At 38.8% G+C, this 12363-nt stretch overlaps 1 protein-coding gene across 13 annotated transcripts in view; it reads left to right on the forward strand.

Moving 5' to 3' along the window:
• The window catches only part of LPP (LIM domain containing preferred translocation partner in lipoma), a 741130-nt gene that overhangs the window by 711671 nt on the left and 17096 nt on the right, over positions 1 to 12363 (forward strand). For all 13 annotated transcript variants that reach the window (XM_063722385.1, XM_063722384.1, XM_024244471.3 and 10 more), the window contains 2 exons: positions 4989 to 5167; positions 11448 to 11568. In XM_063722385.1, the coding sequence (XP_063578455.1) occupies positions 4989 to 5167; positions 11448 to 11568 (300 nt within the window). The remainder of the gene's footprint in view (positions 1 to 4988; positions 5168 to 11447; positions 11569 to 12363) is intronic.

Raw genomic sequence — 12363 nt, forward strand, 5'->3', positions numbered from 1 at the left:
ATTGTTTCCCTGAAGAAAGGATTATGGGTGAATGGCCAAGTAAAAGAAGTTGAAAATTTCTGGGCTAGTGTAATCTCTAAAGACTTTTCAAGACTGAATGTCTTGTAACTCTCTCTTTTTTTCTTTCTTTTCTTATCTCAACAAGACCTAAACTATCTAGATCATGAGATGTCACTCCTTATCTTTCCAAGAGTCTTTCCTGTTTCACGATATTGTTTTTGTACCTAAAAAAGGTAAAGAAGAATATAAGATCACATTTTAATTTTATAAAATGAAAATGTTAACATTTCCAAATGGCAGTAATCACTTTATAGTCTTCTGAATCTTCAATTACTTATGTAAATGAAGACTGTATATCTTGATTTTAAATACTCAAAATTGAACACTTACATATACCTATGTAATATGTAAATAATGGTAATATTCTTATTCTTTATCATCTCATTAGTAGTTCATGTTGATGTTACCTATATGCTTAATTTATATTCATACGATTCTTTAGCTCTTCTGCCTGTGAGTTACAAGTTATTTATACAATATCCAAAGATAGAAAAAAATACTACCCCATTGTATCTCTGACTTAAAAACGTTGCATTTGGGAGTTTTCTGTACAAAGTTGATTTGTGATTTAATTTTTAGTTTCACTGAGTTTTTTTGTTTTTAGTCACAACTGTATTGCCAACATTTCAGAAAAGTTTATAAGCTGTGACTTTTAGCAACAGAATTTGCTTTTTTATACTACTCTTGCGTCTTTTCACTTTAACCATACTTTCATTGGAGTAGCCTAAAACTTTTTTTATGGAAAAAAAGTCCTCAAACAGTGCCTGTTGCAAAATGAATAAAATTTGGATTCTTCATTCAGCTTTGGCCAAAGGCCTTCCACAGCTGGTTACCAATTACTTACTGTGTGTCACGGACTTTGCAGTCTCTGGGCAAGGATGCTTACTCTTGTGGATACTGTAGATACGGTGTACAATAGGAACATGAAATATAAGAAGTATAGGGACTTCCTATGCTTTCCCACAGGTGTTGATTGCAAGGACACTTCTTGATAACTAACTGTGTGCAAATCTGTTTCAGAACTTGTTTCCTAGGAAACACAACCTCAGACTATGGCTTCATGGGAGAAGGGAGGAGTGATTGCAGTTTAGTCATAGAGGTTGACATAAACCACTAAATCAAGTACATTGTGTTCAGTGTCATAGGGGAAGCATAATACAATCCTATGGGAGTGGAAGAAGTTACTTACTTTTCTTGGAATACAACAGAAAAAGATTAAGGAAAGATTTTTCAGAAGAGGTGACATTTGAGTTTCACTTTGAAGAATGAGTAGGCATTCTCTAAGCAAAGTAGAGTGTAAGATAGTCTGGGCTTGTAAAAGAATGTTGCTTATTAAAGATGTGGCAGAAAGCTCAGTGTGGCAGCCAGGAGGAGTCCATGGGACAGCGATGGAGCTGGATCAGGAGTCCAGTCACAAAGCACGCTATTGATATTGAAGGTTCATAAGCTGGAAGGTGTTCTTTTCTCTTAAATCCCCAGCTATCAATGCTGGCAACCCTACTAGACAAAAAAAAAAAAAAAGAAAGAAAGAAAGAAAAAAAGTGATTTGAATAGGCATATTTAGAGCCATCCCTCTTTGACTTATTTGCTTAAAGACTTCCTTTTTTTTCAAAACCGATTTATTTGTCAACCATTTCATGTCATGGGTTCAGATGAATCCAATATTTGTATGAAGTGTGCATCTTTTTGTCTGGCTTTAAAATAATCATCTATAACACAAAAATATCCCTCTGTGATGCTTACAATTTTACCATTAGCAATTTCTAGAATTATCAGTGGAGGTGCATAGTAAAGGTAATATAGTCCAGGTTTCTAGCAAATGAATGCCCCTTTCAAACCTCTGATAAGGGGTTATCCAGTTGTTTTTGTATATTTCTGATAATGTAAACATGTATCTTTTTCTATTGTTGTTAATACTGATTTATCACAGATTAATACAATTACAGAGTTTGAATTAATCATCATTTTTCAAATAAGAAAACTGAGATTGAAGGAATAAATTATTTACCCAATGTCATACAGCAGATTTTGACAAAGCCAGAAGGATAATTCACATTCTTCACCTAGCAACTTTCCTTTTTCATGGCCACATAATGAATTCCTTAGCTCCCTCTCTGCATTATTAGGAGTCAGGTAACTGGGGTACCAGTCCCACCTCTGCGTCTCATGCTCTCCACAACTCAGGTCCAGCACATCCATTCTCAAAGTCTGTCTGCTCACCTGTGGAATGAGAGCCTGGACTAAAGGAACTCCCAGCCCCCTCCTCCCTGACACTGTGAGTTTTTCCTTTCTCGAAGGCTACTAGTAGGCCCCACTGGAGACTGAAAGGGGAAGATTGCAGTAAAAGGCGCAGGCTGGCGAAGGATAACATCATTCACTAGCCTAGGATGCCAATCAACTGCATTCTTGGAACCTTTATTTTCCAATTTGGGGGCATTTTGCAACAGACTGATTTTAATCACATTTTATACTTTTTTTCCTTTGTTGCAGAAATGTTTGTATTACCTGTTCTTTCAATGCAGCATCTGTAGACCACAAGGTCTTTCCATAGGAACTAAGCCTGTTATATTGCTGCTAGTTTTGAGTAAATGAGCTGAATCTTGCAGCCAAGCCTCAGTGCAAACAAAAACATTTTCTGGTCAAACATTTTCTGGTTATTCAACTCCATTACAGGGCTGACTAAAAAAAAAAAAAAAAAAAAGGTAAAAACCCACAGAGGAGCAAAGCATAAGTCCTGGGAAGACAATTTCCAGCCACATTAGCTCAGATTGTCAGGGTAGAAAATAAACAGGCCCTCATTCTTCAAACCATCATCATCTCCAAACTCTTACCCTGTGCTCTTCTGCTATTTTAATTTCACCACTTCAAAATGGGAAAAACAAATAGGTTAATAGTTTCCATGCGTTTAGACTGTGACAAGAGGCATACGAAGCAATTTCAGAACCTCGGGCAACCACAGCTTTGAGGGAAGGATGATGATGGATTTCCCAATTCATCTTGGGATGGATTCCAGAGTTAAGGGAGTCAGGCCAGCACTGTGTTGCCAGAGTGGGATATAAACAATATTCATTCGTTCATTCTTTTTGTACACATTCATCTCAGGCTTATTTCTATTTCAGACAGTATACTGGGTGCATTATAGGACAGAGAAATACATTCTTAAGACATAGTCTCTGCCCCTAATGAAATTAAAGTCTGGTAGAGGAAATAGACATATGCACAAATAATTTAAATAAAGTGCACACTTAAAGTATTGTAAGCAAACCAAATAAAGTGCTCAGGAGTGGGAGAGAAAGAAGCAATTCATTCCAAGTGGGACCACTGAGGAAGCCTTCACTGGGGAATGGCCTTCTAGCCTGTACCTTGAAAGGTCAAAATGGCAAATTGCGATACATCTAGGCATTAGCCAAGGCACTGAAGTGGCTATGGGAGTTTCACATAGGTTTGAACAAGAGTGAGTGGTCTGAGATGTTATGAGAAGCATAAAGGGGGGTTGGATACCATGTAAAGAATAAGCTCTTTTTACATTGTGAAGCCATTCAGATTTTGTTATCCAGAAAGGTACTTGTATTTGATCACATCTGTTTGGAAAGAAAACTGGAAGTCATTGGAGACAGGGGCAAGGGGAGTATTATAAGAAGAGAGATACAAAGAAGCCAAATCATAGGTCATTGCTATAGGTTAGACATAAGGACACTAGTTACCTACATACAGACACTTCTTGCTTCATAGCCATTTATATATCCTCATAGTAAAAGAGCAGTTACCCCTGAATTTCCACATCCCATTCAGTTCTGCATCTTTCTAATAAGATCCACATCCCAGGTTTATTCCTGATTGTAAACTCAATGAGTTAGTCCAGGTACCTCAGTTGGAATATAGCATTTTACATGTGAAACGTGGTTATTTGCTAAGAGCATGGGATTAAAGGGGAGGATGGAAAGTTAACAGCCGATCTTTCTGAGACCTGATTCACTAACTGGTATCTCTTGTAAGGGGTGCTGTATATTTTTAAAGCTTAGAATATTTTTAAGGCCAGATAAATGAGTTTCTTAATTCACTTTTTCAAACCAGCTCCCTTGTACGTTCAACATTTCTATCAAGAGTTTGCGAACTCTAAACTTGGAGATGGTGTGTAAATCAAAGCTTTAAATGATCGGAAGCCTAATTGATTATGCTGACTTCTGATTTGGGTTCTGCATCCAGCATGCTCTGTCTCAGTCATCTGACAGACTATTCTGTAAAAAGTAGGGGTCTTAGTGATCACACTATGGTCTAAGTGGTCACATTATGTCTTTGATAATGAATCAAGTTTTAGAAGTAATAGTGAAGCATTCCTCAATCAGAGTACCCGAGTGGTGTAGTTCAAGGGTCAGCAAACTATGCCCATGGGTCAAATCCAGCCCATTGTCTGTCTTTTTTGTAAATAAAGTATTACTGGAACACAAGCATGCCCATGTGTTTGCATGCTATGACTGCTTTCCAGCTATAATAGCAAAATTGACTTGTTACAACAAAGCCAGAAATATTTACTATATGGGACTTCAGAGAAAAGTTTGCCATCACCCTTGCTATAGGAAACAAGGAAAGGAACAAGGATAGCCGTCAGAAAACACATGTTCTCAGTTCTGGACTTCCCACGTACTACCTGAATGATGCTAGAAAAGCCACTTGACCCATCTAATTGTGTTTCCTTCTCTCTATAACACACTTCTTTGGCCAGTTTGTTAGCTAATTGGCCAATAACATTTGTTTTATATTTTTAAGGACTGTATTAAAGCTGTAGATGTGATTTGTAAATGGTGATAAATGCCTTCCTTAGAGTAGTGTGATAAGGACCTGAGACAATCTGTTTTGTAAAGAAGCCTGTCATGCAGTATGGACCCCCTTCTGTCCCAGTCTAACGTGGTTTCTGTTTCCTTCCCCAGAACACTCTGGAGCAGTGCAATGTGTGTTCCAAGCCCATCATGGAGCGGATTCTCCGAGCCACCGGAAAGGCCTATCATCCTCACTGTTTCACCTGCGTGATGTGCCACCGCAGCCTGGATGGGATCCCATTCACTGTGGATGCTGGCGGGCTCATTCACTGCATTGAGGACTTCCACAAGTAGGCAACCTACTCTCTCGTCGCCATCCTGGCAGTCCTTTTGGAGTCTGTTCTTACTCCCTGGCATCTGGGCATACATTCTTCTCTTTCAGAACTACAGAATTTCCAGATTTAGTGAGGCCTTTAAAAGAGCTTATTGATCCCTTCCTCCAATGCAGGAATTAATATTAGACAATCCATGCAGTCATCCAGCCTGGTCTCTGTGTCAAGGCTTCCCCAGAGCTTGTCCATTGCATCTCTGGGTAACTCTAATGACAAAAAAGCTGGCTCAGCTATAGTGTGTATGTATTAGAAAGAAACAAGATCCTGGCCTAAATATGAACAAAATCTGTGACATTTGGCATTGTTCAACTTATTTGAGCTCTTCAATTTGGTCTTTAGACCAAACCCTCTCTAAAGCTCTCTCAGCTGTGATGACCCAGAGTTTTCTCAAGAGCTAATCTCTGCATCCCTGCCACTCTACTGATAGGGAGTTATGGTGGACAGACACAGAGAACCATTCAGTTTCTTTTACTAATGCAAGCCTCTCACATATTTAGAGGCAGTTTCATGCCATTGTCAACGTATTGACACCATTCTCTAGCCTTTTCTTCCACCTAGGTCTTCTCTTTCTCAAGTTATTTTTTAATAGAATTAATGAATGCAAATTGTGTGTTCTTTTGAGGAGGATTAAAAAATGGTGCCTCAAGATCGAGGCCAGTTATTCATGGGCGCAAAATAATCTGTCCCCGCTACTTCATTTGTCTCATTTTTAGGTCCTTCTTTCCTGTATTACAGCTGGGGTCTTTATGAAAATTAAGAAATTTATACAGTTTTGTATTTTGCTTATTTTTATTTGGCCAGTTTGTTAGTTAATTGGTTGATAACATTTGTTTTATATATATGTTTATATATAAAATAATATATAAATATATTTTTATGTATTTTATATATATATAAATATATTTTTATATATTTATATATATAAATATATTTATTTATATACATGTATATGATTATTATTATTATTATTTAGACAAAGTCTCACTCTTTTGCCCAGGCTGCAGTGCAGTAGTACAGTCTCAGCTCACTGCAACCTCTGCCTCCGGACTCAAGCAATTCTCCTACTTCAGCCTCCCAAGGAGCTGAGACTACAGGCATGCACCACCATGCCCAGCTAATGTTTGTATTTTTGGTAGAGATGGGGTTTCACCATGTTGGCCAGGCTGGTCTCAAACTCCTGTCCTCAAGTGATCTGCCTGCCTCAGCCTCCCAAAGAGCTGGGATTACAGGCATGAGCCACTGTGACCAGCCAACATTTGTTTTATATTTTTAAGAACTGTATTAAACCTATAGATATGATCTGTAAATGGTGGACTCAGGTTTCTATATGTGTTTGCTGGGCAGTGGCTTTGAAGACAGCCTTTGAGGCTATCAAAGAGATGAAGCTTGTATTACTCACTAGGTTGGGTATGCATTCTATGGCCCCCAAGTGTGAAGTCTTCTGGGTTAATTCTCACCACTGTGTTGGTTGTCAACAACCAGGAAGCACTTACCCCAAGGAGTTTGGAGACCTGAGACTCATATGTTAAGAATGAATGTCCTAACCACTTTCCAAGTAGCAAAGAAAGTGAAAACCTCACCAAAAGACATGAGGTTGAATGAATTAAAAAATCCCAGACGCGGAAATTTGCAACCTGAATTAGACAAGGAAGGACTCACTTTTAAAGGGCAGTCACAGCATAAATTGTACTTCACATTATTGATATTTTTAGCTTGTAATTACACATTGAAAAATCCCTGCATCTATTTAAGGGAAGTGAAAAGATCTCAATGGGGAGTATGTTCTGTCACTGTTTCTCTCCTTTCTTAGACTTACCCTAATCCAAGAAAGACTGATACTTATAATCAGAGCACACATGTTTCTGTGGCTAGAAAAGACTGATACATTACACCCATCAATTAAAACAGGAAATCAATTTTGACAAATGTAAGTTTATATCTATGCCATTTATCTTTCATGTCTAGGGGTAGGGAGCATAATTAGAGACTGGTGACTGATGACATAAGTGTGTGGGTCTGAAAGCTCCCAAGAAGCAGACTTGAGCAACTAAAAGGGGGAAAAGAAATTAAAACCCACAGCTAACCTTCCCCACTAGTTCAATGCATGTTAAAACATAAATTAAAAATAACAATAATGTTGTCTTCATGATTGGCAGGTATGTAGGGAGAGAAGTTTTTTGATCCTTTTGCCATTTCCTAAAGGAAAATCAGAAACTGCTTTACGGAATTCTTATTTATAAGCCTTAAAATTACTAGAATACAAAGCAGCCAAAAGTCCAGCATAGGCTAATCACTGAAAGACCAAAGAGAGGACAGACAAAGGGATATTCCTCCTCCAGACAGTTTTTGGGGCCTTGTTTGTGGTCCTTTTGAATGGGTCTCCTTTTGTGGACCTTTAGAAAATGCATGTTAATTCAGTTCAACTCACGTTTATAAAGAACCGTCTGTGTGCCAATTGCTGCATTAAATGCTGAAGGAGAGAGATGCAAGCAGAGAAACTGTGCAGATATATATAGAGAAGTCACTGTCAGCAAGGAGCTTGCCAGGAGGAGGGCAGAGAAAGTGTGCAGACAGGGAGAAAGGGCTGAACTCCATGAGACAGGCACAGGTAAGGGCTTGCGCCGTCAAAGTCAGATCACCTGGCTCTGTGGTCGGAATAGGCTTTGTGGAAGGAGAATGTCAAGAGTGTTTTAAGTGGGAAACAAGGAGATTCCTGGCAGAGGGAACAACTCAGGCAAAAGCAGAGGCACAGAGTTAGGAAAGGCTTCTCTGTGTTCAGGGAGATTTGCTTTGCTGTAACTAGAGCAGCCTGGGAGTAGAGATTACCTTGAGATACAGGAGACCCATAAGAAGGGATTTACCTCGCCTGCTTAGTCTGCCTTTTATTTATTTGTTTATTTATTTATTTATTTTGAGATGGAGTCTCACTCTTGTCGCCCAGGCTGGAATGCAGTGGCGCAATCTCAGCTCACTGCAACCTCCGCCTCCAGTGTTCAAGCAATTCTCCTGCCTCAGCCTCCCAAGTAGCTTGGATTACAGGCACCCACCACCACGCCTGGCTAATTTTTTTATTTTTAGTACAGACGAGGTTTCACCATGTTGGCCAGGCTGGTCTTGAACTCTTGACCTCAGGTGTTCCACCCGCCTAGGCCTCCCAAAGTGCTGGGATTACAGGCATGAGCCACTGCACCCAGCCTTAGTCTGCGTTTTAAACCAGTGCTTCCCAAACTTTAATGTGCCTATAATCCACAGAGGGATCTTGTTAAACTTTGGATTTTAATTCAGGTCTGGAGTGGGGCCTAAGATTCTGGATTTCTGTCAAGCTCCCAGGTGCGCATGGCCTGCACTTTGTGTAACAGGGTTCTGGAATACTGTTTTTGAGAACTTGTTAATGGACCATCCTCTACATAACCACCTTTGGTCAATGTTGACTCATATCCTCCAGCCTACTGGACGTGCAATCTTTCACAGATGTCATTTCAGATGACCGCTGCAACCACTGCAGTCTTCTGGAAGACTGTCTCCCCAACCCTAACACACACATACACATTTTCTCATTTCACCTAAATGGTTATCTTTAAAGGCCCAACTCAATTACCGTTTCCTGGCAGAAAACTTCTCTGATCTCCACCCCTCCCTTTTCTCATGTTTGGATTTACGTCTTAATCTCTGTGTTTTATAGAGTTTTATAAGTCTGCTGTAGATAGCACTTACCACAGTCTGACTGGTATAGTAATATACATATGTGTGTGTGTGTATATACATATGTGTGTTTGTGTATATATGTATAACTTTACAATAATCATCTTGTATCATTTTTGCAATAAGGATTTGTATATATAAATTAATAGAAATACTGCAGAAATATATAGAACTCCTTCTCAGGTCTGTACTGGAAGTCCTTGCTTATTCCTGTATTCCCAGTGAGAAAACCCAGAAAAGCAGATTTCTTTAACTGACTCTTTGCGTGTATGGAGGCTTTATTCCCCTATCTGTGCTTTCTTATCAGGAATATTACCCTCATTCATTTATGTATTTAATCAGCATCCATTTGTTGATTGCCAGAAATGTGCCGGAATACAAGATGACCAAGATCATCCCTCTCTGAGCCTTGGCTCTGTTGGCTGTGAAGTAGAAATGATAAAAATACTTCCTCATAATGTTGCTGTCAGTAGAAAATAATGTCAAGTGTGTACAGCACTTAACAGGGCTTGGCATTAATAAGCACTCAATAAATGGTAGCTTTAATCATCAAAAGTGTTTTCATCAAATTTATTTTTACGATTATTGTCCACTCAGTGAGCTAAGCCTTGAAATATACCACCTGGGATTGTGAGCCCTCCTCAAATTGCTATCGGAGGAACACTGTAGGGACTATGAGAACCACCTCCTGCCTCTTCGCTGTGGTTTTTCTCATCATGGAAATGAGGCCAATTGGTAGGAAAGAATCATTACTCAGCAAGAATACAGTTTACGTCTTCCCAAAGAGGAAGAACCTTGAGATAGAACATAAAGCCCAACTAATATCTTTTTTTATAGAGAAATATGGCAGATTCATTTCATTAGATATAGCCCAACTTTCTTTTTCTGTAGCAGTCACAATGGTTGTTCCTGGAGACTCAGAGATGGAGGAAAGTGCTATCTTGTGGAAGCTTAGAGTTTAGTGCCCCATAAATATATCCAAATAATTACTACCAAACTGGATAAATTCAATGACAGAATTCTTATCTTAGAGGAGTAAATAATTCTATTTGGGGAAATTGGAGAAGGCTTATGGATACACTGATAAGGAAAACATACTTCTGCCCCCACAGAGTTTGGGGAAAGGAAATTTTGCAGTTGATCCCAGAAGCCTACTTATTTCACCACTGATGACCCAGATTTAAAAATAATCTGGTAGTCCAAAGCAATTTTTTGCCACTGAATATAAACTTCTTGCATAAAATACCAATTATAACAACTCTGATTACTGCTGCAGTGGTACCATGATCCTTTTAACTTTTCTTTCACAGCAATCAATTGATCTGCTGCTTAATTCATATTTATTTAGATTGCAGCCATACAGATGCTTTTTGGGTGCTGCCAGGAAAATTAATATGTACATATAGAGTATAATGTACGTAGAAATGCTTTGACAACCATAACACGCCCTGCAAAGTGTTAGATTACGATCATTATTTCTTTTTAAGTCTCACTACAAATAGATAAATTTTTAACATCATTTATCTTAAAACCAGTACCATGAAAAAACTGAGTCACAGTCTGTTTTTCTTTTTTTAAATCTCTTCAATTCTTATCCATGTCCATTTCAAATCATATGTCATTTCATACCTTCACAAATACCATCTCCAATTTCCAGAAGATACAGATAGATACATGGCTTATATTTTCAGCCAATTAATCTGTCATAGAAAAAAAAAATTGTTAGGTACCTTTGATCATATTAAGAAATACTAAGAAATTAATAAGTATTAAAAGTATTTACCAGCAGCCTCAAAAACATATGCATATGCATATTTATATGTATATGTATGTGTATGTGTGTTAGTATACACTCACCCTTTAACAGTGCTAAAATCCTTTAAAGAATAAAGAATTTGATAGCTCTTTAACTTTTAATTTTTAAGCAAAAGTTTAACACAATAAAATGTAGGAAATGCAGACTTGGCCATTTTAAGTTTTGTGTAACGTATTTTTAAACGTACTAACCTCTGCCCTTTTGAAAAGCTATGTATTTGAGTCTTCTTATGTCAGTTCCTAGAAGTCAAGACATATTTCCAAGAAAGAAGCTCTAAAAGGTGGGAACAAGGCAAAGATACCAACCTCAGAATATTTTTCTAGGACCTAAGGAGTGCATATAAAAGTCTAGAAACAAAAGTCAGAAACAAATAGGGGCTGGACAGGACTTTGTTCTCTCCTCCAGTTAGCCTATCCCAAGCACAGGGTTTGCATTCAGAATCTATCTAAAGGTGAATTTCATACCGCTCACCTTTCAGGAAAGAGATGCTAGATGCTCTTCAGGCCCAAGCAATTCACACGCTCACTCTCTCACCTCACCAAATATCACAATATTTACTACCTATTGATGGAAGAACCTCCACAGTCCCTGAGTCTAACTCCCTCACCTTACAGATGCGGAAACAGATATCCTCTCAGTTTCCACCTTTTCCTTTTACCTCTATGTCCCACTTCAGTGTCGATGCGCAGTATCTAACCAGAACTCTCTCTTCATTTTCAGGAAATTTGCCCCACGATGTTCTGTGTGCAAGGAGCCTATTATGCCAGCCCCGGGCCAGGAGGAGACTGTCCGTATTGTGGCTTTGGATCGAGATTTCCACGTTCACTGCTACCGATGCGAGGTCTGGTTGACACTCCTGCCCTGCCAGTCTGTGGCAGGCATGGAAAGGCTCGTTCGAGCTAGGTGTACATAGATGTAGCAATTACTAAATCTCAGAATGGCCTTAGTGCCTGTACTCATAGGACTTGGGTTTTAGATTTGACACTAGTATTCCAGGCACATGCTGTTGAATAAATCACTTTACCTCTCGCAGTCTGCTTCCTCACCGGAAGAAAGGACTCCGGTCCTTAACTCCTCCAAATATGGCTGTGAATGTAAAATTGTATATTAAAGGACATTGTAAATTGCGAAATACTAAATTAGTGAGAAGTGGTGTTATTGAATCTTTAACTTTGGCTCTGAGGCTTTGGTTAGAACTTCTTGTTCAGAGTCATGGAGATTTATTTATTTGTTAGCATGCACTACTAATTGCTCAGTTTCCTGAACGCCTCTAGAGCTGCAGTATATCTGCATGTTCTTTTCGGTAAAGCCGAACTTCCCGCAGAGTATAACCATTGCTGCTGTTGTGTTCTGGATGCCCCATTAACTTCAATTTCATTCTATGTCAAATGAAGACATGAAATCCATTGACCTCCTTGCCACCGTGGTAGATAGCAGAGGCGAGGTTCATAGCTGTTGTGGCCTTTGAGAGTTTATGCTAAAGTTAGCAAACACACACCTCTTGATGAAGTACTATGTATTTATTTTCCAAAGAAACTACTATTTTCTCCAAAGACAAAGGCCAGCATTTAACAGTTAGATAACACTTTTTAAAATGGACCCTAAGAGGAGCTGTCAACGGTAGTATATTCCTTTA

Source organism: Pongo abelii, chromosome 2 (assembly GCF_028885655.2).
Source record: "Pongo abelii isolate AG06213 chromosome 2, NHGRI_mPonAbe1-v2.0_pri, whole genome shotgun sequence".
Lineage (NCBI taxonomy): Eukaryota > Metazoa > Chordata > Mammalia > Primates > Hominidae > Pongo > Pongo abelii.